At 40.3% G+C, this 24,180-nt stretch overlaps 2 protein-coding genes across 2 annotated transcripts; both read right to left on the bottom strand.

Annotated features, from left to right (window-relative positions):
• Positions 1-10,932: 10,932 nt before the first annotated feature.
• On the bottom strand, positions 10,933-19,688 carry slc17a9b (solute carrier family 17 member 9b). Its single transcript, XM_026368902.1, has 13 exons — positions 19,143-19,688; positions 18,375-18,572; positions 17,759-17,898; positions 17,093-17,192; positions 16,716-16,846; positions 16,494-16,590; positions 15,857-15,953; positions 15,352-15,439; positions 15,210-15,244; positions 14,925-15,040; positions 13,776-13,831; positions 13,625-13,654; positions 10,933-13,244 (listed from the first exon to the last, which is right to left on the bottom strand). Exons 1-13 carry the CDS (start codon positions 19,274-19,276, stop codon positions 13,066-13,068), a joined length of 1,401 nt encoding a protein of 466 aa, XP_026224687.1. The 5' UTR covers positions 19,277-19,688; the 3' UTR covers positions 10,933-13,065.
• A 709-nt stretch (positions 19,689-20,397) lies between these two features.
• Positions 20,398-23,260, bottom strand: LOC113167669 (glucose-induced degradation protein 8-A homolog). Its single transcript, XM_026368459.1, has 5 exons — positions 23,136-23,260; positions 22,641-22,770; positions 22,350-22,546; positions 22,009-22,206; positions 20,398-21,645 (listed from the first exon to the last, which is right to left on the bottom strand). Exons 2-5 carry the CDS (start codon positions 22,756-22,758, stop codon positions 21,472-21,474), a joined length of 687 nt encoding a protein of 228 aa, XP_026224244.1. The 5' UTR covers positions 22,759-22,770; positions 23,136-23,260; the 3' UTR covers positions 20,398-21,471.
• Between the last annotated feature and the right edge of the window lie 920 nt (positions 23,261-24,180).

Here is a 24,180-nt window from a genome sequence, read left to right on the forward strand (position 1 = left end):
GTGTTTGTGTGTTCCTTCCACTTTCACTGTCTGGCTTCTTCTGGCAACTTTCCCATAAGTAAGAGACACAGCAGTCATTCTGCTTTCTTCCTTTGTCTCTCTTTCTGTCTCATATTCCTCTTCTCTCCGTTTCTATCTCTCTGTAATCAAATAAAAAATAAAATAAAATAAAACCTGTTAGGCAGTAAATCAGGTTTAATCTCTGGCTTCAAGAAAAGATGAACATTAATCCACATCTGTCCATACAAATGTTTACCGCTCATATTTCAGACCTGATTAGGCCCTGCTGTTAAGCTGCATGCTCATGGCTATGTGCATGAATGCTGAGGGAAAATAAACGAAGACAGAGGCAAAGAGTCTAATCTGTGTGTACATATGTAGTTTTGGATGAATGTGTGTGCGCTCAGAGACATGCACATTTGCCTCCCTCCGTGCCTCTACTGTAGTGAAAGCCTGCAGAGGCAGAGAACTCCAACACACTTAAACTAATGAGAGTTTTAGGTGCAGTCAGAGAGCAGCGTGAGTTAGTGTTCCACAGCCACCCACTGGACATCAATCGCCCTGTGGCCTGAGGACTTCACTCAGTGCCCCGTGCTAAATGTCCATTTATATGCATGTATTTGCACAGATCCACATGCACAGACACAGTCAGTGCATCCCAAGCAGTCCAAACCTTGTATGTTCTTTACGAGAAATAAGCTCATCGCTGTTGTATGGTGCAAGCTCTGGGTAAAGTTTTGAGATTTTAATACATAAAAATACACACGTAAAAATTGAAGCTTAAACTGTGCAATCTGTCTCTTAATAACATATAGATTCCCAGAAGAACACTGAAACAGTGCTTGCTTGCTTTAGTGATCTATCTTGTCCATTTCGGCCACTGAGAGACTTCCTCTCTTCCTGACTCTTTCCCAGTGGAAGAGACGAGATACAGAATCCACTGTCTTCCAAAATGAAGCTCTGCCAATGCTAATATACTGTAAGGATTCAGCTGTTTCAGCAACACAGTTAAAGCGAGCGTGTTCCAAAGTAAAGTTATTGCCTTTTCAATATAAAATGTCTTTTTGGCATTCACAGTCAGCCATACTATGTTTACTTACTTAGCGGCAGTAGATAGATCTTACCACAACCGCAACTGATTTTGACCTGCATATATGTGATCTATCTCATAACGTAACGTCCATGTTGGAATGCATTTCGAATAAAAACAACACTGTGGATTTTGTCTCTCAACACAAACTTAAGACGCATGTTAGGGTCAGTATTAACAGGATGGCTCTAGTGATCAAAATTTGCTTCAGTGCCCGTGGAGCAGGTTTGTTTACAATGAAACTCCACATGACACCTTTCATTTGTAACATCCCGATCTAATTCAGTCTACAACTCCAGATGAGAAAAGTTATGTTAAAACAATTTAAGAGAGGTGTGCATACTTATATTATTCCTTAAATAATTCTAGTGTACAATATAAATTCAGCATTAATGAATTGGTAGGACGGTTATGATGCTCGGTCACATGACCTTAGAAATTGACAAAGAGGTTTATTTTTATTCCACAGTGTGCTACATAAATGATGTCAGTATGCAGTGCAGGTGCAGTGCCTCAAGTGTCTACATTTTTCACAAACTACAACCCCTCCCCCCAAAATACTAGAAAGACAAAATGTATAAACACCGTCTCCCTCTTCCTCCTTTTGTCTCCTCTGTGTCCAGCTCCTTTTCCGTCAGTCACCCTAGTGCCCTAAAACTGTCCTAAATGACTTAATCTACAGGACGACAGTCCTCCAGAGAGGCTGGTGAGGCTCTGTGTGCTGTAAGGGGATTGCTGTAATTACTGGGATCTGTGCACCGTATTTATCTTTTCAAGGGACGGGTGATCCTGCCATAAAAAGCCCAACATTTGGCAGTTAACTAATGCACACCATTAGATTGATTGTGCTGGATTTGTGTTTATGTGTGTGTGTTGTGTGTGTGTTTGTGTGTGTGTGTGTGTCCCATATTTCCCTACTGCTGTCAAGCTCTGTGATGTGTGTTAAATAATGCTTGGTTGTTCTCTGTAATCCTGATTAAATGGGGGTTAATGTGTGTCTGTTATACTTTTTCACAGACTCTTCAACCGTGACCTTCTACGACTAAAGAGTTTGCATAAATGAACAGACTTATGAGACACGATTAGACAGAGGGAGATAAGAGCGAGACAAGGCAACGGTATGTGGTTTTAGGTAACACCAGTCGATTTTTCTGTCACATTGTCTCGATGTTTCGCTCTTGTAAGAACAAGAGACACAATTAGTGGCATTTTAAAAATAATTAAATAAATTTAATTGTCTGATATGCTCTTATTCTTGAACATAAACCTCAGCAGCTTTCAAAACCTGCCATTATGAGTAAAATAAAAGGGAGAAAATAATGAAAGAAAATGAAATTATCACTCTTCTTGGATGTGGCAGAGAAACAAACAGATTGACCACGCTCTTCTTTCCAAAATCCTCCCCCGTGCAGGCAACATGTTCCTCACGTCCATCTTGGCTGTTTTTTCAGATATTTGGTGTCAATGTGTGTGTCTTTGTGTGTGTGTGTGTGTGTGTGTGTGTGTGTGTGTGTGTGCATGTGCAAATGTGTACAAGGGTTTTGTGTGTGTGTGTGTGTGTGTGTGTGTGTGTGTGTGTGTGTGTGTGTGTGTGTGTGTGTGTGTGCGGATTGTGAAGACGGAGGCTGCACCAGGCTGTCCAGCCTACACACAAACCGTCCCGTCGTTAAATCACCTTACTGTTCCATCCACCATCCACTGCCCTGAGCATGTTTTTCATTTGATGTGTGTTTTGGTTGAAATGAAAGACACATGGGGAGAGGAGAGTGAAAATAAAAATGCAGGGGTATCGAGAGAGGATGCATAAACATTGGATGTCAGAGTAACTTCAGATCATGTTAATAAAACTAAGTTTTGCCACTTCAGTCTCTCTTCCACACACACACACACACACATGCACACACACTCTGTCTCATTTAATCTCTCTTCTCCGTCCCCTTGCTCCCACTTGTTCCTTATTAATTTTTATGTTTCTGACCTCAGAAACGGGCATGAGTACACAGATATATTATAGTAATTATCTAATTTTACAGTGCCATTAAATGTCACAGAAATCCAGAGTTATGGTATTAATACAATAAAGAGGTTTTGGGCCAGAGGGATGATAACTTAATACTGGACCAGCCTGTAACAAACTGTCTACAGTGGATTTTGCCAGTGTTATATTATCAATATCATCAGTTTCTTTTATAGTTAACTTCACACTGCATACATAATACGACAAATATATCACTATGAGGTGTCTGTCCAGCGTCACAATAAATATATTTCATTTCACGATAAAGAGCAGAATTTCTTCAAACTTGCTCAAAAGTTACAAGTTAAATAGTCAGCTACTGAAATCTGTTTTTAGCGGGATTTTCTGAACGCAATCATAGTCCACATGATGGACAATACATTTCCTATCTTTATTTCTGTATTCAGACAAGTATGTTTTCCACAAGAATTCAGATTACAACATATTATATTTAGATTCTCCTCATTTTCCCAGATCCTGGCCGGCAATAGTGTTATTTACTGTGGCTCTGACTGAGGCACATTTGGGAGCAGTTCAAACTCAAAGCTGTGCCAATCTACTCGTTCCTTTTTTGTCTTTTTTTTCATCCCCTCCATCTCCCTCTATTTCTCTCACTCCCTCTCTACTCTTGTCTATGTACCTCTGTCCCAGTAGATGGAGATGTGAAATATTTAAATGCACTTTGTTGTTTGGGGACAATGCAGATGGGCCATCGCTGCACAGACCCCAATGTATGCAAATCTCCATACAAAGCAGCCCAGGATGTTTTCAATATAACACAAGTGCCTCAGGCCCTGTTTTAATCCCTCTTTACCCACAGCCAAAGCACTGTTTCATCCAGTCAAACGCCTTAAGCGCTATGTCAACTTGGACATCTGGCCACATAAATGAACCAAAAAAAAAAAAAAACAAAGTATGGATGTGTATTAAGAAGAGAGCCTGTTCCGATAGAAAGAGAGATGATGGAGGAAGAAGGAACGAAAAAGGTGATGCAGTGCATATTGTTGGACTTAAATATCTAGAGAAAAATTTATCAGAGGCATCATTTGTGGCTGAATACAACGAAGGACCGGGAGTATAGTTGCTCAGGTGGATTCTTCACTCTCCACACCAGGGGGAAACAGGTGCCAGTGTTGCTTTCTTCATTGTCTCTTAACTTGTTTTGCTGTTTTCTCACTTGTTTTTCTCACCCCCCCACCCTCTAGGAATAAAGCAACCACGAGCGCACGTAGAAGTACACACATGCATATGCGTGCACAGATGCACCGAAACACACAATCGCACACAATCATTTACACAAATGTGGCAAGGTAACACACGCGTGCTGCCTGCAGACTTTCTGGTCAGAACACTGATTTCTGTCGTTGTGACATCTGAAGGGTGCTACTGCACAGCCAGACACCTGGATACACATGGCATCCTTCACTACTGTGTGTCAAAGTCCATGTGTGTGTGTGTGTGAGGGTTTGTGTGCATGCTAGGTGTGCGTTAGGTGTGGGGGAAGGTGCAATAGAAGGCAGCATCTCCTGAGGGTAACTCATCAGCTTTTCCTGGATGGACCACAAGTTCAGATGCTTGTGGCAATGTTGCATGTCCTCATTGACCTACATGATACATGTATACACACATGAATACACGCGTACATGTATATGCTACATACCTCCATGTGTGTATAGCAAGATTCGTGGATTCATGTGGGAGTCGTATTTGGTCATGCAAATCTGTGCCAGTGTTTATAGGACTGGACGGTTTATTAGGTTCAGTTTCTAACAAATGTTACCTGAGCTGTCGGGGAAAATAAAGTGTGCGAAAAAAGAACAGTTGATGATGTATGAGGATCAAAATACAGTTGTGTGTTGTATGACAAAGTATTCTAAAATTACCTTTGTGTTTTTAATGCTCTTAAATGTTGATTAATTTACAGGAGAAATAAATCTGTAATATCTGCACGTAGGAAAAAAAAAACTAAACAAAAATACTAAAAAATTAAAGCACATGTAAAATGTCTTTTACTGTCTTTTTTTGTCAGAGGACATCATCATTGTCAAACAGGTTAAAAACAGGCTTTTACAAATATAAACTGGACTGTAGTTTCAACCATGACACCCAAAACTACTTAGATTTTTGGTTTGAGATCTTTTGTCCACTTTTTTTAAATATAAATATTGTATTTAGTTACAAGATTAGTTTCATTTACTGGATTATTAATGGGAACAATGATTTATAGCACTTTTCATTTGAATATTTAACCTCTTTGTTTCCTGATTTTTTTTTTCCAATTCTAAAAACGCGTTTTGGAGTAGCCGCTGCATATGAGAGCTCTGTAAGCGTATTTCTTTTGCACTGTGTTTTTAGCTGGCATGAGAGAGACTGCCTGCAGCTTGTGTGATGGTCTGTGGATATGTGTGGATGTGGGGGGAGCTTGCGTGTGCATGTGTACTTAAACCTGAGGCCATCAAAGTGTGTGTGTTTGAATGTGTGCCTCATTATGTGTGTGTGTGTGTGTGTGTGTGTGTGTGTGTGTGTGTGTGTGTGTGTGTGTGTGTGTGTGCAGGGGAAGAAGAGTGTAGGTGAGTGCAGAAGACAAACCTGTCAGTTTCACAGCTGGTTTCTCTGGCTGCAGGGCTCAGGCCGGAGCAGGGTGACACTCAGCATCACAGCACCACAACACAGGGCCTGGGGTAAACACACCATCATATACTGTAGGCAGATGTACACACACACACATATCTTGTTGGCTGCCCTCACCCGTAAGACCAAGAGACCAGTGAAACACACCACCTGGGCAAGTCATCATATTTTGTCAAAGATTTTTTTTTTTTTTTCCTTTTTGGCTCGATGGAGGTGTGAACAACATCACAGACCAGATTGCCTGGCAATGGACTGACCATCATGTTGTAAGGAAGGGGTGGGGGGAGGTTGAGAGGAACACACAGTGTGAGAAATAACAAGAGAAAAGTATAATTTAAGATGAGAATGGATTGGATTTCTTTTTATTAGCTCTGCTGATTGACGGAGTTGCATTGTCTCCCTGCACCGTGAGCCACAGTTGCTCTAACGCGACTTTCACGATTGCTCCTGACGCATTATTGATGATAGAAGTTGACGTGGACTATTAACTGGATGGTCCCTTCCTACTTCAAGAAGAGATGGTGTTTACATCCTTTGGTCTCATTTTGGGACTCGCTTCATAGTGCGCTCCCGAGCGGAGTGGACTCTCTGTGGAGAAAAGAGCCTCAGGCTGTCCCCCCCTCCCAACCAAATAACCCCCTCCCTCGCACATGCTCTACCATCCCCACACATTTCCAAGTCCATCTAGATGGAAGTAATGGCAATTTCTTTAGGCTACTAGGAGGATGTTGGCCATTCTAGATGTTCTCGTATTAAGTACAGTTTACGTGTGAAAAGCACATCAAGGCTTGACAAGAAAGAAGTTAATCATCCACACGGTGCAAAGTAATAATTGGGATTCTGTTCAGGCCTATTGAGCAGCAATGCACAGGTATGTTCAGAAAAATAAACAACCATATTGTGAATTCTGTTGACATTTTGGGGAGAAAGACCCAAAGTGGCATCAATTATAAAAATAAAGCAAACATGTTGACAGCAGAAATGAAACTGTGTTTTGACTGTTGCTGTCATGGGAGGTTCCCCTGTCCAAGGTTTACACAGTAAATGATTATGCCTCAGTGATTCTGTCTTGGATGTGTGTGTGTGTGTGTGTGTGTGTGTGTGTGTGTGTGTGTGTGTGTGTGTGTGTGTGTGTGTGTGTGTGTGTGTGTGTGTGTGTGTGTGTGTGTGTTGAATGCGTGCACTCAACGATCAACTTCTGCTAAATACTAATTACTGAATACTTAGTACGGATGCCCTTTCTATTGGGTCCCTTTAGTATAAACATTCATTATGGCTCTTTTTCTCCTTTGTAGTTCCATCATCATTATTCCACCGCATCCCCCGAGGAGTGAGACAGAGCTGAGGCCGGGGCCGGGGCCGGACCAGGCTGGGGGAGAAAACACTGTAGAACCAGAGCGCCAGGACCTGGGAATGCACACAAGTGATATTTGTGAGCGCAGATCAAAAAGCATTTACCTTTAGATGTTTCCCTGATATGAATATTCAACATCCTTATTGAAATCTAATTTGGGTCTCCTTGTCTCAGGGGTCTTTTCATCAGTGCCTGTTGCCTGAGGCCACTGCTGATTGACAGCCAAACTTTAGAAAAGAGCAAGCAGGAAAAAAGAGGAGATCTGGTGGTGTTGGAGATGTGAGCGGCGTGAAGCTGGGGAGAGTTGGAACAGATGAGTGGGGTGGGGTACTGAGACAGGGTGGGGTATTTAACCTCCTCACATGCATGCACAAACAGAATGCTAGAGATTATTAGGAATTACTTGTGAGTATGATAAACAAAACAGAACATTTTGTCATTTCAGGTTTTGCCCTTTCTAAATCCACTTTATCTCCATCTGAACTTGGTTTAAACATATATTTATTGATTTGTTTTGTTTTTTTTTTGGGGGGGGTAAAATTGAAAAAGGAAGTCCATAGAGCTGCAGTGAAATGTTGGTTAATCAGTCAGAAAATAATCTGTATAAAATCTGTATTTTGAGATTGTTTTTTATCACTGTCAACTTAAATTTTCTTTTCTTTTGATTATTACTGGAACTAAATAAGCTATCTGAAGATGTCACTTTAGACTTTATAGGAAACTTTAATAGACAAATGTTTTTTCACAGATTCCTGACATTTGACAGGCAAAAGCTCATCCAATCAACAGATTAATTGATAATAGCTAAAATCATTAGCTTCTTACCGTAACAAACAACTTAACTAAAGATTACTGAATTTATTCTCATGAACCATAATGGATTCAAACCATAGCAAAGCATGTGCAGTGTGTGTTCGGTTCAATTTTAGTTTAAACATTTAGTTGATTGATCAAATAGTTGATCAGCAGAAAATTAACCTGCAACTTATTGAGGAACTACATAATAGTAAATTTGTTTGGTGGACAAAAAAGGTATGCTATTAATGAACAAAATATTTAGCAGATTGAGCAATAATAGCAATATTTTTAGGGTTTCTGCCTATAACAACATTTTTAGCTGGTATATTTACCAAGACTAAACACAGTACAGAGTTCATATTGAACAAGAATACACATTTGCTATATTTACACAGTTGTGAGAATATTTAATTTGTTCATTCTTGTCTTAAAACTAAGCATCAGACATTCCCTGCCAAAGGCACAGCACCATATTGTTTTCTAAAATTATATATTTAAATATTTGTTTAGTTATATGTGTCTCTGTCTAAGGACCTGTGAACTCTGTAACCATCATTTGGCAAAATAACAATAATAAAAAAAATAAAATAAAATAAACGCTCACTCTGACTGCAGGGGAGTGTTGGTCTGCAATGATGGAGTGCATTTGTGTCTTTGTTTTTCTGGCTTATATAATAACAAATATTAGAGGCTGAAAGCACTTGTGCTTCTGCTGGTAAAGTTCTGACCACAGAAAACACCAGACACTGTAAAGCAGGATTGAAAGCAAACACACCTCAGGAGCCTCTAGGTGCAGATGTTAGTGCAATCGTAGTTTCACAAAAAGTGCCAGTGTTGGATATTATTTTGTTCTGTAAAAACTAATATTCACATTGCTGGTGGGGCTGAAATACACACACACATACATACACACAAAGATACACACATAGCACATGCAAACCAACACTGTCCTCATCTGGCCAGTGGGTTTAATGTTATTATTGCGCAGGTGTGGGTCTTGTCCCTCAGGGTTCCATTAAAATGATGCCCCTCTCAATGGCAGCTCCATTTGCTCTTTAGATTTAACACAGGCCATATGTCTAGCAGGAGGCAAACAGCTGATGGGGTTTAATTGACAGAAATCAACATATTTGGTTGTGTGTGCATGTGTGTGTGTGTTGGTGCACTAATGGTAGATGTGCTTTGGCATCAGGGGATCTCTTTAAAGGGTCAATTATGTATCAGAACAGTTCCAAATAAAAAGAAAAGAAAAAAGAAAGAAGGCAACAGAGAGGAGATACAATGACACATACTGTGTTACTGTATGTAAGATGTTGGTAGAAGGGAAAGAAAGCAAAGCCACGACATGCAGAGAGAAAACTGTTGCACATTCAAAGCACAATTTAGCATTACAGGAAACAACCCTGCACATTAGTGTGTGAATATATTTCCTTCATTTTGGGGCTGACATTCTTGTCCATTGCAGGAACACCGCTGTGTACAGAGTGGTAACTTCATGTTTTATCTAGCTTCACAGAGATATCGTCCCTGACTGCAGTCAAATCATGTAAAATTACCTCTGTCACAGAGCTGATTTAAGCACAGGAGGGGACCCACAACAAATGAGAGAGTATCCACTGCTGGGCCCTCAAACTCAATCAAACCATGCAAGACACTGAAATAATGAGATTTGTCATACAAAACCGCTTTATACCCACTTAACACAAATTTCTTGGATACATTTTGCAAACTAGAAGAATGACTGAAAGTAGTTCTGAGCCGCAAGTACAGCACAACGTTAGACTAATAGGCGCAACGCAATTAGCACATAAAACCTGTCAATGGCCCTCAATATCACAACCCTCTAAGGAGTGGCAGACTTATGAAGCCTCCTGATCTATTACTACAAAGTGATTAATCCTTCCCACACAATGACCAGTCTTAAACTAGGCCTCTTTATTATTAGGTAGTCCTGTATGGCAGTTTAGCTGTGCACTAATTAGCATTCAGATCAGGGACCAGAGAGACAGGCCCTCCACCACAGAGGAAGGACATAGGATGAGATGGCGACACAGTGAAATGTCATTAACTTGATGTTAATTACTAATTAATGGGGCTATTTCATTTACATGTATCTCTGGCTCTCTGATGGGCCCTGCCTTTACTGGGTTACTCTTACTAGCTGACAAGTTGGGGGAGGGTTTATCTCCCCTCTCTCCTACACTCCCCTTCCAGTGTTTCATCTCTGCTAATTAAATAGTGGGCCACTCATCATGATTATGTCTGCTTTTACAACACCATTTTGTGTCAGTGAGAGCACCCCGACAAGCGACTGACCACCTCTTTAACACCATCGCTGTTTTTGGATGAACTGTACATTAAAAGCCAAACTCACTGCCAACTCACTGACTTCTATCTGACTTGTTACTTTCACTCACTTTCTGACCCCCCCCCCCCCCCCTCCATTTCTTTTCATTGCCACGCGGCAGCCACAAGCCACCCATCTCCATGGCAACCTGAGCCATTCGGTCCCATGAGAAGGAGAGGGTTGGGTTGACTAGCGTCTGGCCATTCACACGTAGGTAGCACCAGCTAGCCAACATGGCACGCGGCAACCTGCCATATGGTGCCACCACATACGTCCTGCTGGCCCGGACTTTGAATCCGGGCCTGTTGTTAGCTGCAAGTGTGAACAGGACAGACCTGCACTAGAACCTGCTCAGCAGCTGATCCACATGCTGAATTGGTTACTGACAAACAGAAAGGATTGTTTTTAAATGTCATGGTGGAAAATAGCTTTTCTCATTCTTGACCTGTATGTTGCACATAAGTATAAGAAAATGCTCTTTTACGTAATAAGTGATAATAAGTACGCTGAAAGTCATCTCAAAGGAAACTTCAAAAGATATAATACCACTTCCATTCCACAGGCAGGAAATGTTAAGTATTTAGAGGCTGGACGGCATCATGTGCTCTACTTATCATTGATACTGTGGTGCCTCACTGTGGCTCTACAGAGAAAAGACATGCAGATATTACAGCACACTGGCACAACTCACAATGTTGACAAAATATATTTTTATTCAAAGTTTACATATGCTTTTAAATACAATTTATCTAATGCATTAGAATAATGCATTAATGTATATTACATTGTATGATACATATCGTACACTTATATCAAAAACATTCTACCAGAAGGCTTTCAGGACCCTACAGAAAGACAAGAACAGAGCTCCAGCTATTTATCACATAAATGTTTACATTTTGCAAGAAGTCAACACTGCAACAGAACAATAAGGGGCAAGCAATCACGCCATCTGCTGAGATTAAAGCTTAGACTTCATAGGAATGTGTGATATTGGTTTAGAAAAAGACAGGAAAAAATTATGGCTGATAATTTTAGATTTCAACTGATATGACTATGGGTTTTCAATCAACTGTGTCTTTCTACACACACAGAGAGAGAGAGAGAAAGAGAGAGAGAGTAAGAATCAATCCTATTCATAACCACTGACCATGACCATGTAAGTAAATCTGTAATATTAGTGACGTACAAGGCTAAATACATTTTACCGTGTGACCACAGTGAGCATACCTTGCAGGTCTCTCTTTGCTCAAATCAGGCACAAATTAATAAATGCATAGATTTAAGGTGCACATCAAGTAAGTATCTAGACTAGATATGAGCTCTTCTAAATGTGAAAGTGAAATTGTAAAACATCTTCTAAGACCATAAAACCATTTCAACTATGCAGCTGGCTTTGTCTTACAAACTCCTGAACTGACGTAAACCCAAGACATAATTTTAAATTCTTTCACCTGTCGAACAACACTCATCACATTGGTATGCAACACGCCTACTGTGCTATTTAAAATATCTGTGATGACACACAGTTGAAAGACACTGGAGTACAACTGACACTGCCGCGACATGTGAATGGAATTCCTATCTAATTGTTGATACCACCTTCTGTGAAGCCTAGATAACAATGACGTCAACAGTGATAATTGAAATGGGTCTTTAGACACAAATAAGTTAGGCAACCTGCTTGTCTGCCTGCATTGACTTGCAGAAAGGGGTCTATTGTGGTTTTTCATACTGCATCAGTCATCTCATGACCTGCTGTGACTTTTCCATAATCTAAACTAATCTACTTATTTTTCTCTTACATAACTAAATAAACAAACAAAAAATAATTAAAGCCATGTAAAGGTACCGTTTATAACTAATTCAAATAAGTGAGGTATTTAAATACATGCAATCACATGGAAATAAAATTAAATATTATGAATAACCTTTGGTCTTCCTACTAGAAACATATCATTTGCAACATCAGTCTGTGAGAATGTGCTCAGTCTTGGCCTTGTTACCTTCACTGATCCCATTCAAAAGCTAGGGTGGATACGATGAGCTTGTAACCATGGAGATGGGGACCACAGAAGGTAAATTGTACAGGACATTAGAGCGCCTGCCAAGTAATTAGCGGCTGTGTAATGAGGTGTCACTCAAGCAGTTCTCTCTCAGCGATGGGTGAATGAGGCGTACTAATAAAAGACTTCAGGTACGAAAGGCTGGACTCTCCCTACGCCACCCATACTGCCTCCTCCATCCCCGCAGGATAAGAACAAACCACCTTGGTCCGTCACAGCTGTCACAGAGCTGCTAACACATTCATCACTCTCACAGATCACTCAACACACACACACACACACACACACATACACAATATGTTATTGCGTTTAAATAAGAATCTGTGGCTTTTCTAATCCTAAGTAACCTAAGTAACGTATTCTGTAACAACTAAACAGTAGCCCAGCAACAGTTGAATCACCATATGCTGCACAAGCTGGTTGTGTAGATATTCTTCATTTGTAACCGTTCTACTTCCTCCATGAACAGAGAGCATCCTCTGATACAGCTGTGTTTTCCATTCAACGACTCGTAGTTCCACAAGATGTTTCAGTAACATTGTGCAGACTCTGCTGTGTGCTTTTCAGGAGCTGTTTCAGTACGTCCTTAACAGACACAGAGCCAATCTTATTATCCCAGATGTTATACCCAGGATTTATCCGTGTGCCACTTGTTGTCGTCTATATTCAATTTCTCCAACGTGGATAATGTCGTAGATGCTGGTCGCACAAGGTCACATCTTCTTTGTGAATAGTATTCTGGTCCCTCTGTTGAGTGGTGATTTAGATGTGGATGTTATGGTGGCGGATCTTACTAGAGTCAATGTCGACCCGGCGGGCCTCAGCAAAAGTCAGGAAGGTGCAGAGGCCGAATAGGTTGACTATACTTATGAGGGCAAACACAGACGCCCATGAGCCTGTGGCCTCAATGAGATACCCAGAGAAATATACCATTAGGACTCCTACGAACATAGGAACACACACAGTCAAAATATCATATTATAACAAAAATAGAAACAAAGCACACACAGTCCTTCATGTACTGTAGCACTTCAGCTCAGTCCACTCCACGCCCCTCAAAGGACCACTACCTGTCATCCTCTGTTCCCAGCAATATTCATCTGACACAAATACTCTGATTCTCCCTTGATGAAATATGCATGGCACATAGGAGCCAGCACGACTCACAGGAGATTCGTCCAAAGTTCGAATTTAGGGAAGTGAATACGTTATTTCACTTAGATTGTTAAAGTCAAAAGCAATCATTTGGCAGCTTCTGGTGAAAGATTAATCACAGATATTTGTTTTATTCTGTTCTATTATGTCTGTGCCTGACACTCACCTGAGAAAGCGCCACATGTATTCATAACACCTGTAAAAAGAAAAACAAAAGAAGATACATTTACATACATTTATTAAAAATATTAGATCATTTTAAAAAAGGTTTTTTTTTTTTAAATATCATTTTAAAAAAGGTTTTTTATTAAACGTACCAAACAAAGCACCAGCACAGGATGGAGCAAGATCTTGAACATTTACAGACACTCCACTGTAAAACACAAACATGTCATTACACACATGACATATAATAATATGACCTAAAAATATAAACCTATAAACCTGAAGACTCTTGCATTTTGAATTTGTTCAGAATACAACTGATCAGTCTCGCCAATTGTAGACACCAATTATTACATTACTAGAAATACATTAAAGGATCAAAAGTACAGCTGTTATTTCGAGGTGTTTACATCTGGATGCAATGCACAACTTAGAAGATAGCACCTTTTGTTTTAACCCACTTCCCTCCAATAGTAGTTCCTCCCATATTCTGTACATAGGCGAAAAAGTGAAGTAAAAAGGAAATAAACCCATTAAAAGAATAGTGTTACTGTGGCCCTAGAGAGATCTGGCCTGAATCAGTTTCTATTTTTTTATCTTGACCAACATACTGTATTTGAAATACAAAAGTTATAGTAGTGAAAGTAATAAAATTTTTAAGTACAGTACAAGTCATTGTCTGCAATTTGTAATATTACGAGCGTGACAAATAAAAAACTTGGAGGCCCACTACCGTATGACTCTTTCATAGATTCTAAGTATGGGACCTGTGTTACGAAGATGTCCCCAAATACAGGAAAAGAAGATTCAAACATAAAACCAAAATAACAAAACGTGACTTTAGTAAGTAAAGAAGCAGCACTGTGACATTATGCAGCATCACAAGTTCTTCTCATGCTGCATATCTCGTACTTCCTCATATTTGTGGTTGTTGGCTAATTTTGTTTCTGTCCTGCTACATATCTCATAGTCCCTCACCGAACTGTCTCCACCCAGCCTAAGAATGCAGCATTAGTTACTTAACAGTATGCAATAAGTAAATAGCAATAGATGCAGAGTTTAAAGGATGAGTCTGGTGATACATACTTTTAATATGCTGTGCTATATTTCTAAGAGACTGCTACATGGCGCTGTCAGAATAACAATGGCAATGAATATAATGGCTTCAAGTAATATCACTGAAGGTGAGCATACAAAACATAACACAAAATTGTCCTTTGGGGAACAGCACATTTAAATCTAAAAATGATACTGGTTTCAAAGTCAGCGACAGAAAGTGAGGACACTGTGGGTGGCAGTACCTGTGACTGAAGGTGGTGAGGCCCATGGTGGCAGATACAAATGCTACAGCCCAAGGGAAGGTGAGGTTGCCACATAGAAGGACGGTAAACACACTGGACACACCCATGGAGAAAAACTAACAGAGGGATGAATGCACATGAAACCACATATATCAAAATCTTACAGAGCTCAGTATGTACAATTTTAAAAAGGAAAGAGGACACTGTGTATGAGTAGATGAAAAAAATCACTAAAGCACTAAACAGATAAACATAAAATAATAAGGCATCTGTCAAATACTGTACCTGCATTAACTTCCTCACTGAGGCTGTATCGTAGCCTGAGAAGGACCAAGAGAAAAATGTGGACATTCAATTATACAGCTGCTTCTTCAGAAGTAAACTAGATTTAAAAATAATTATGATACTTGTTCCTCAGTTACTCCACCTTGACTGATGAGGTGGTCAGATAAGCAGCCACTGAAGAGGGATGAGGGAATGGCCACCAACCACGGGACGACATTGAACACCCAACCCTGGAGGAACACCACAATTTCTGAGCATGTGTGAACTTCAAGGGGAACATCGAGTGTTAATTCATTTTGTTAGGTCATAGCGTCGGTAAGGAGTGTAAAAATGGACACGTCTTAGGCTGGTCAGTCCAGGCTGAATATATTATTACCTAGTGAATGGATTGTCAGGAAATTTGGTACATTGGTCATGCCCAGAGGATGGAATCTATTTAGCTAAACTTTTCTTAAGTGCACCCAATCCATTTGATGTTTTTGTTTGGTCAAACCACCTCAACAACTACTGGGATGTTCCTCAAAGGACAAATGCCGACTACTTTGAAGACGCCCTGAATTTTTACTGTCAGGTTAAAAATTGTATTTAAAGGCATTCCCAGTTCATTACACACACACACACAGGAGATGAAAAGATCGAGTGAGTACCTTGGCATCAGGGAAAGTGTCTTTAAAGAAAGTTGGCAGCCATGACAGAAGTGTAAAGAAGGTGCTTGCTGTGCAAAGGTGAGTAACGATCACGGCACTGGTCAGGGAAACAAGCAGAGACAAACTGTCAAATAAGTGCACTAAAACTACCTTTAAATATACATATGTAAATATGGGTTATTGTCATTAAAAATGCCCCATTGGTTTAAACACAGTTTAACTAATTTGACTAGGCCAGAGAGAGAGACTGGAAGGTCATGGAGGAACTTTTTACCAGTGAGGCAACTAGAGATCTACTGTGGTCAAATGTGGCAAATATTAAAAGTTGGATCTGAGTTAGCAGAAAGTGCTGTATGACAGAAACCTTCTTTAAGTTTAGACCTGTCAAGACTTAGATTTATGAGAAACTGGTTGTTTCGCAACCATGGGATCATTTAGAAATATGATCCCATGGCTGCAAAACAATTGTAATGAGTTTAGGATGTTACAAACAGACATTGATTATAGTAGAAGTTCCTGACTCAGACTCTGTATGACAGGCAAAAGTACAGCTGCTCTTTCATTTGAATATAAGAACAAACACACACACGTACACATGAAGGACTGCACATGCACGCTTCCTTTATCTTTATCTCACCAGACTGCAGGTTGTTTGAAGAGCCGTAACCAGTGTCTCTTGGACAGTTTGGACTGGGGCCCACTGCTTCCCAGGGACTCGAGGGTGATGATAGGCCCTGCAAAAACCAGATGTACGCAGGCATGTGGGCATACAAAAGGACAATGATACAAAAATATACAAATAAGCAGCTACGAGATAAAAGCATGCAATGACACCACGGATACCGCAAGCCTCACTTGCCTTCTCCTTTGAGTAGATATTTCCACATGCAGTAGGCCCACAGGACTGAGAGGAGACCAGACACATAGAAAACACTCTCCCAGCCATAAAGGTCCAACATGAGAGAGCCAGCCCCTCCAATCACCAGAGTGCTGAAAAGAAAAAGACACAACGCGATGTAACCGATGACACCAAAACACCCTTGTGTAAGATGTTTCAACATAGTAAAGTACTGGAGTGGGCACATACTGTACATTGCATGAGCTAAAATGTATTATACACAAACCAGTCATTGTGGTTTCACAATAAACATAAATTAACCCCTCCGCTTGGCTTTTCACAACAGTCATTTTCCAGCTGGATTTCCTATGACTGCCCATTCTTTGCATAACACTCACCCCAGGTAGGAGCCACTGCCAACGGTGCTCATGAGGAAGCCTCTCTCGCTTTCCACCACCTTTTGAGAGCAAAGACTCGCCAGAGAAGGGTAATGAACACCTTAAATCACAACAGAAACACAATCAGCCGAGGTTTAGAATGAGTTTCCAAAAATAATTGAAATGGCCATAAAAGTAGGATTTTTTACATCTCACTGCAGAGAACTTATAGATAAAGTCTGAAGATAAATGTTTTAAGCAATATGAATAACACAGCAAACGCTTAAATAACTGTGAATAATATGACTTGTTCTCAAGGCAAATGAACACAGGAAAAAGATGGATGTGCAACAACTCAATTTGTTTTAGTTATTAAAGGGTAGGCAGGTTTCAGGAGAGAAAGCAGCTCAAAGTGACAAATCACCAACTTTCAATCATAACAGAAAGGCAAAAAAATACAGTTTACAAGGACTTTAAAATGTGTGTGTCTGTATCATCGATGTCAGACTTTATCTCATTTCCCTAGCAGCACACTTTGAATGTGTTGTATAATTATGCCGTCTCCAGCTCGTGAAACAAGCGTACGCTCATTTTTCAAAGTCTAGAACGAGCACAAGAGAATGATATTTCACCTCAGTGACTGACAGTAACCTCAAGACGGGACTGATTAAAAGCCGTCCCTCTCACCTTGCAACAGGCCCATGAGGAATCGGGCCAGTGTCATGGAGAGGATCGGCTGGGAGCAGAAGTGGGCTAGGATCGGGGTGAAGGCTGTCATCGAACCCCATGCTGCTGCAGACAGCAGGAGGACCTTCTCACCACCCACCCTGTGGACACAGAATACAAACAACCCGCTTTAACTTGTAACTACTCAAAGAGCAGCTTTCATCAGCTTAAAGGTTGTGACACGTCATCTCTTTGAAGAGTTGTAACACTAGTGAAAATCTGTAAAAGAAAACTTAAGTACATGGATATTTTCAACTCCATCTACTGACAGATTAAGCATTTTGATGGATAATTTTAATCATTTTATTAACTAAATCAATCCAGGATAGAATTAAACAGTTTTATGACAGTGTGGGTACACACCCCTTAACAACATGATTGTACTGTCGGCTCAGACTGAGTAAACACAGCTGAGCTGTCTGCATCACTGCCAGTAATGATCTCACGCAAATGACGCCTGAGAAGCAGGAAGTTAAACAGGCGTCCACTGAAAACCAGTGTCACCTTTATCTGTCACTGTCACATCTGTGTGGACGTGAGAACACTCATGTCGCTATGGTCTCACGACATGACCCACCGGTCACTGACGTAGCCTCCAAGCACTTGGGTGAAGCAGTAGCCCCAGAAGAAGCTGCCCAGCACCATGCCGGACTCCCTCTTGCTCCAGCTGAACTTCTCTGCCATGCTGACGGCGCAGATGGGCATCGCCACACGGGCGCAGTAGAGGAGGCATGTCCCGAGGAGCAGCACCACTGTCCATATCCTCGCCACTGGCCTGCACAGGAGGAGGGTGGATTGACTTATTAGAGTTTAGTCAAACATAGGCACCATTTGGGGACAAACCTTGGACTTAAACATATTGATAAGGGATAGCTTACATAAGTGGGGGGAGGGAAATAAGTCCCCTAGATTGGGTGCCCAATTGCATTGGCTAAAATGGCTTCTAACATGTGTCAGTGAGGCTTATAACTCCAGGAGACTGTCCTACGGGACATAGTCACAACAATATCACAGTTTCAGAAAACTTTTTCATTCTCTATTTTGGAGGTAAAACCTTCTTCCTCCCCTGTCCAACCACTGGGTCTGTGTGATGTGGCACTGCTACATCTTGAGGACTGCAGATGATACGTGTCATTTGAATAACAGTGTAACTCTGGAGGTAACGTCAACGTTACTTTGTCTCATTTTGTGCTGCTGGTGCAGGATCGACCTTAGCTGCTGTGAAGTATCACTATACTGGTTTAGGGTGGTGGGGGGGACGTGTAAACCTGTCGAGTAGCGAAGACATGAGTAAACATTCAATTAAACATATATATATATATATATTTAATGTTGAAAATGTTACCTGGACCAGTTGGTGTTGTGTTCGGGCCACTTCTTATGACATCCAGGGACTCCGATCTTGTCAGACGGATGGTTTTCCTTGTGACAGACCAAATCTGGACCATAGTTCTTGCCATATTTTTGAATAACTGCCATTCAACGCGAGGTAACTGCAGACTCCCCTCTAAATCGCTGTAGCCCTGTAGTTTCTTACTCAGGTCAACTTGATCTCTTCTCGCTCGATCAGTCAGAAAAGTGAAACGCTCCGGTGAAAGAACAAACCTCCTCGCAACGTGCTTGCGTAATCATACCTCGGCAGTCCGATCCATGTACCTGGAGGACTGGACTAACAGGAACACAGGCGAGCTGGAGGAGGGAGACTGTTTTTCCTGATGCCCTAGGAGGAGTATAATCCACGTGTCAGTTTTTCCTCCCCAGCCTCCTCCAGCCAGGCCCGCAGTTCTTCTTTTGCTCGGTAGGGCTAATCAGGAAGTGATTGAATGCAAGTCTGTACTAAACCGGCCTCAGCTGTCTATTCTGCCGATTCATCCATTACACCGTCATCCATGTCACCAGACAGACACCTCTGCCTCCGGCCCCCTTCCCCTTTCCCTCCCTCCCCCCAATCATGATGGTGCAGTATGCAGGAAATGTTGCTGACTGAACCGTGTCGGCCATGAGAGCATCGCTCCAGCTCCAGATGTAACGCTGTACGCTCCTGCTGACCTGCCCTTGCCGGATGGAGTCGTGATGATGACACCCGTGCTGGGAGGCTGCTGCGGGGCACAGAGATGCGCAATGCCTGCAAGGATGTTATAGTGGTCCGTCTGTCCCTGTGGATAGCAGGCTCTTGCTATATAATACTGCTGCATTTAACACAACTTTTAGCAGCTCTCCTACCTTCTACGTGGTGACTGGATGAGTGTCCACCCTTTACTCAACTTAAAGTAGCACTACAGTGTAAAATACTTGATTGTATGTATTGTGAGAAAATGGGTCCTTGTGCACGTAAAGATAAACAGGGCGCCAGCCCCTCTTATAAGATCCATAGACTGGAAGAATGCTGCTGTCAAGTTGTACCACTTAATGGTAATTTTACTGAGAGATTCATTTAAACAAGATTATGAAGTTACTTCAAGTGTGTTTTCCAACAAGGCAAATATACTTTTTTATATTTACGTAATTAACACTGGTAGGATAAGTTCATTTGCTCTGAGGAGAAGAGTTTTCATTCTGTGCCATTCGATGCCTCTTCTCTTCTACAATTCTACAAAGAGAAATATTCCACTACATTTATTTCACTGCTTTAGTTTCTACATCACAGATCATAATAGCATTTAAAATAAGGTGATGCAGGTAAATTGTAACATTTCTTATCTGAAATGAATGAAGAATCGTAAAATGAAAACACTTAAAGATGTACTGTCATTTGTACACGACTGTAACTTTGAATTTGAAATGTACAGAAGTTAAAAACAAGCCAAGCTTTATAGTCCTTTATGACATGCCCAGTTTAGAAATTCACTTCTATTGCAAAATAATATACCAGCAAAAAGCACAACAAATTTTGCAAAAGAGCTGCTTATAATCGACCTGTAAAAGTGTCTCTACATCTGTGGATTTGTCCATTCACGAGTTTGAACATCACATGTGATATTATACAACAGTTTAAAAAACTGAGGTTGCCCTTAAGCTTGTTCACTGCAAAGTTTTGAGCATTCACGGATTGTTGCCTAGCCAACCTGTTGGTGTAGAGCTTTAAGGTTGATCTTCTCTAATGGTATAATGCAATAGAAATACATCAAATTTACCTTTCAAAGTCACAGTAGTCTGAAACATCCCAAGCTTCTTCCTTTGACTACTGCCGTCACATAACGTACCAGCGGAAACACTACTAACGGTAATGTGTATGATTCTGGTAAGTAGAAAGTATGAGTTTATTTGAGGCAGTGCACACCGAGCCAACCATTTGACCTGAATATCAAACCCTTCCTAAGTGGTCACACATGCACAGAAAGTGACAGCCTAATTTAGGCTTTATTCACACCCTCTTATGTCAACAACTTTCCCTGCCAACAGACAGAAAAACTAGTGTAACTGGAATATACTGAATTCACATAAACAAATATGTAAATTAGAATACCGAGTACAATTATCATATGCATGTTATTTTAGTGTGAGATCTTTAAAATGCTGTCAATCCAGTATGCACATTCTACATTAAAGTATCAAAAAGCAACCCTTACAAAAAAGAAAAGGTTGAACTCTATAGGAGTCAAATTGCTGGGGTATAAATAGATAAAGGAAGTGTGTCCATTTGCAATGCTGTGGTATATTTTCACTCTTGGTCCTTATTTGGGGTCTTCAATGGTTCCCTTACTGAGGTCTGTCATTTTTGGATACTTTACTTTCTTTTGGTCAAGTTCATTTTGAGCCCACAGCAGTAACTTCAGGAGCTTAGCCAGTTTGGGTGTTGACTCTCTGTTTTCATAGTCTAGCACACACTGATTCACTTCACTCCACACCTGAAAGACAAAGAAACATTCACTTTATTGATTTTTCTACTTACACATTTGAACTGAGGCTCATAGTTAATAAGTTGCCATTTCATTAGGTGGTATGACAAGAGACAGACGTGAGTGTTTTTTACATATCCCATAACTGAAAACCAGAATGACTCTTATTAAACACTGCTTATCTGGTTAAGGTCTGCCATTTTAGTCCCAAATTTATAACACAAGCTTTGTGTTAAAAATGTGAATCCTCAAGTCCACCAATGACAATATCAGGGTTATCTTGGATTTATTATGTGAAGAATTAGTGGAGAGAGGCTGTCCAAATAATAAACTAAATAAACTACAATAATAATAAAAAATGACTCTGAATACCTTTTGCCTCTGCATCATATTAAGCAGATCTCCAAAAGGTGACTCCTCAGGGTTGTCAAATGCCAGCAGGGCCAGTGTTCTCTCCATCTCAGTCAGACATTCTCGGCTTTCCTCCCCCTGTTCTGCCAACTGAGATTGAGCAAACTCAAGGGCAGCTTCGGTCTCTCTCAAACGAATCAGTTCAATCAGATGCTGCTGCTGCAAAAACAAAAAGCCAGATGGTGCAACAGGGAATCAAATGAAGTAATAAATGTAAACGTAATAAAGCAAGCAGCTAAAATTATATTGTTAAACTACAAAACCTTCACATTTACTAAATTAGAGACACTGTTTTATTTTACCTGTAAGTGAAAGTAGAGGTAACGGTTTGTATCCAGCAGTTCTGGGTGCAGACTGTTGATCAGCGCAATTGCATCTTGTATCTGTCCTTTTAAAATCATCTCCCTGATCTTAATTCTTTCATCTAGGGAATCCAAATCCACACTCGGCTCAATGCCAGACTCCATTCTAAACTTCTCTGCTGCCTCCTTGAAACCCTCTGTTGAAGAGAAACCGTGGTGAAATCCTGCACACTTCACAACTAATCACTACAATTAGACATCTGGAAACAAACATAAAACTTGGTACTTCACCTGTCACCAGGTAGTTCATAATAAGCCTGTTCATATCGGCTCTCTGAATGTGGACATTGTTGAGTTTATCCATCCACTCTTCCTTTGTTATGTCCTCCGGCTTCTCTGCATAACTCATTATGATAATATCCTAAAGAAGAATCAAATAAATATGTTGCAAGTTCACAAGATGACATTTCGCGGATACGGAGAATATTATATACGCCATTGGCAAAAACAATAATATAACATTATATCTGTTTAGTTAATCAGCTTTTCGGGGTGGCAGCAACATGGCACCGGAAATCCATGTCACATCAATTAGGGCCTTCGATAAAAACACAACATTGAAGCCTAGCTTTCGTCAACATGAATCAAAACAAAGACAACTCCTGTGCCCTACCGTGTATTAATATCGAATAAACACACACCGAAAGTACTAGTCTGCGTCACTGTATTCGTTTGATATACATCTACTGTCATGTGCAAATATGATAGTTATTTTATTTTGAATACCTGTAAGGTTTGCCGCTACCTCCCAACAGCAGCTAGCTAGCTAGCAGAGGGTGAGCCTTCTCTTCTTCTTCTCCTTCCGCTTACTGACTTCCGGTAGTGTTGTTCTATGTACGCACCGCTGCCCTCTCCAGGAAAAGAAAAACATTGCGTCACTATTTCAGGTTTGAACTACAATCGGGCTTTATGCTTAATTAAATATGTAAAGTTTATAGATGGTCAACACAACGCAGAGAATATTTTTTTCTTCAAGTAAAATATAAGCTAGGTTATGGGAAACTACCAATAATTAGATTTTGCACTTAGTAAATAATAATTACAACAAGGTGTATTACAATCATATGTAGCAGTATTATAATCAGTGTCAAAACTAAAAGTAGTCGTACACAAAAAAAAGTCAGTATCATTATATTATCAGAGTTTCAATACTGGTGATTGTATCATTTTGCGGCTGCAGCTGCTTAAGGATGTGTTAGTTTTCACTACTTTAAGTACAATCTAGAGTATTTGTGACCAATAATGAAAAAAACATTTTTCTTTATGTATGTAAGTTACATGTTTGTTTACTTGTCAACAATGTATTAAGCTGAGCTAATGGTTTTAATGTAAAATATCTATCTGAAAAAAAAAAATCAAGTAAATTATACATTTGTACTTAAATTAAGTATTTATGTGAGTCTGTGAACTTACTTTCCAACAAAATTGGGAATGTAATAACAGTCTCAAGTCAGATATGTGTTGGTTACGTGCATAGCATGGTTCTGTAGAAACAGAAAACATTTTAAAGGAGGGACTAAGGGGACCTCTACAGGGAAAATCATGTAATAGACCCAGGTTTGTCTACTCAAGTACTTCTCCCCATTTCATAATGTTCCTATTAAAATATTGATTATTAAAATGTTTCTTTACTTGAATGTCACTTTATACATTGCATTTCAGAGGGAAACATAGTATTTTTGATACAGTTTTTTCAGCTATACATATTTAAACACAAAACCATGAAGAATTAAAAAAAATACGTGACTTTTAAACAACTGAACTATATACA

Source organism: Anabas testudineus, chromosome 7 (genome assembly GCF_900324465.2).
Source record: "Anabas testudineus chromosome 7, fAnaTes1.2, whole genome shotgun sequence".
Classification (NCBI taxonomy): domain Eukaryota; kingdom Metazoa; phylum Chordata; class Actinopteri; order Anabantiformes; family Anabantidae; genus Anabas; species Anabas testudineus.

Excerpts from the sequence above, each read along its gene's own strand:
- slc17a9b (XM_026368902.1), bottom strand. The coding sequence starts at position 19,276 with ATGGCAGTTATTCAAAAATATGGCAAGAACTATGGTCCAGATTTGGTC. Across the intron at positions 16,591-16,715 it reads ATATCTACTCAAAGGAGAAG|GGCCTATCATCACCCTCGAG; the intron begins GCAAGTGAGGCT and ends TGGTTTTTGCAG. Across the intron at positions 13,655-13,775 it reads CTGTGCTGGTGCTTTGTTTG|GTGTTATGAATACATGTGGC; the intron begins GTACGTTTAATA and ends TTCTTTTTACAG.
- LOC113167669 (XM_026368459.1), bottom strand. The coding sequence starts at position 22,758 with ATGAGTTATGCAGAGAAGCCGGAGGACATAACAAAGGAAGAGTGGATG. Across the intron at positions 22,547-22,640 it reads TATGAACTACCTGGTGACAG|AGGGTTTCAAGGAGGCAGCA; the intron begins GTGAAGTACCAA and ends TCTCTTCAACAG. Across the intron at positions 21,646-22,008 it reads ATATGATGCAGAGGCAAAAG|GTGTGGAGTGAAGTGAATCA; the intron begins GTATTCAGAGTC and ends TTTGTCTTTCAG.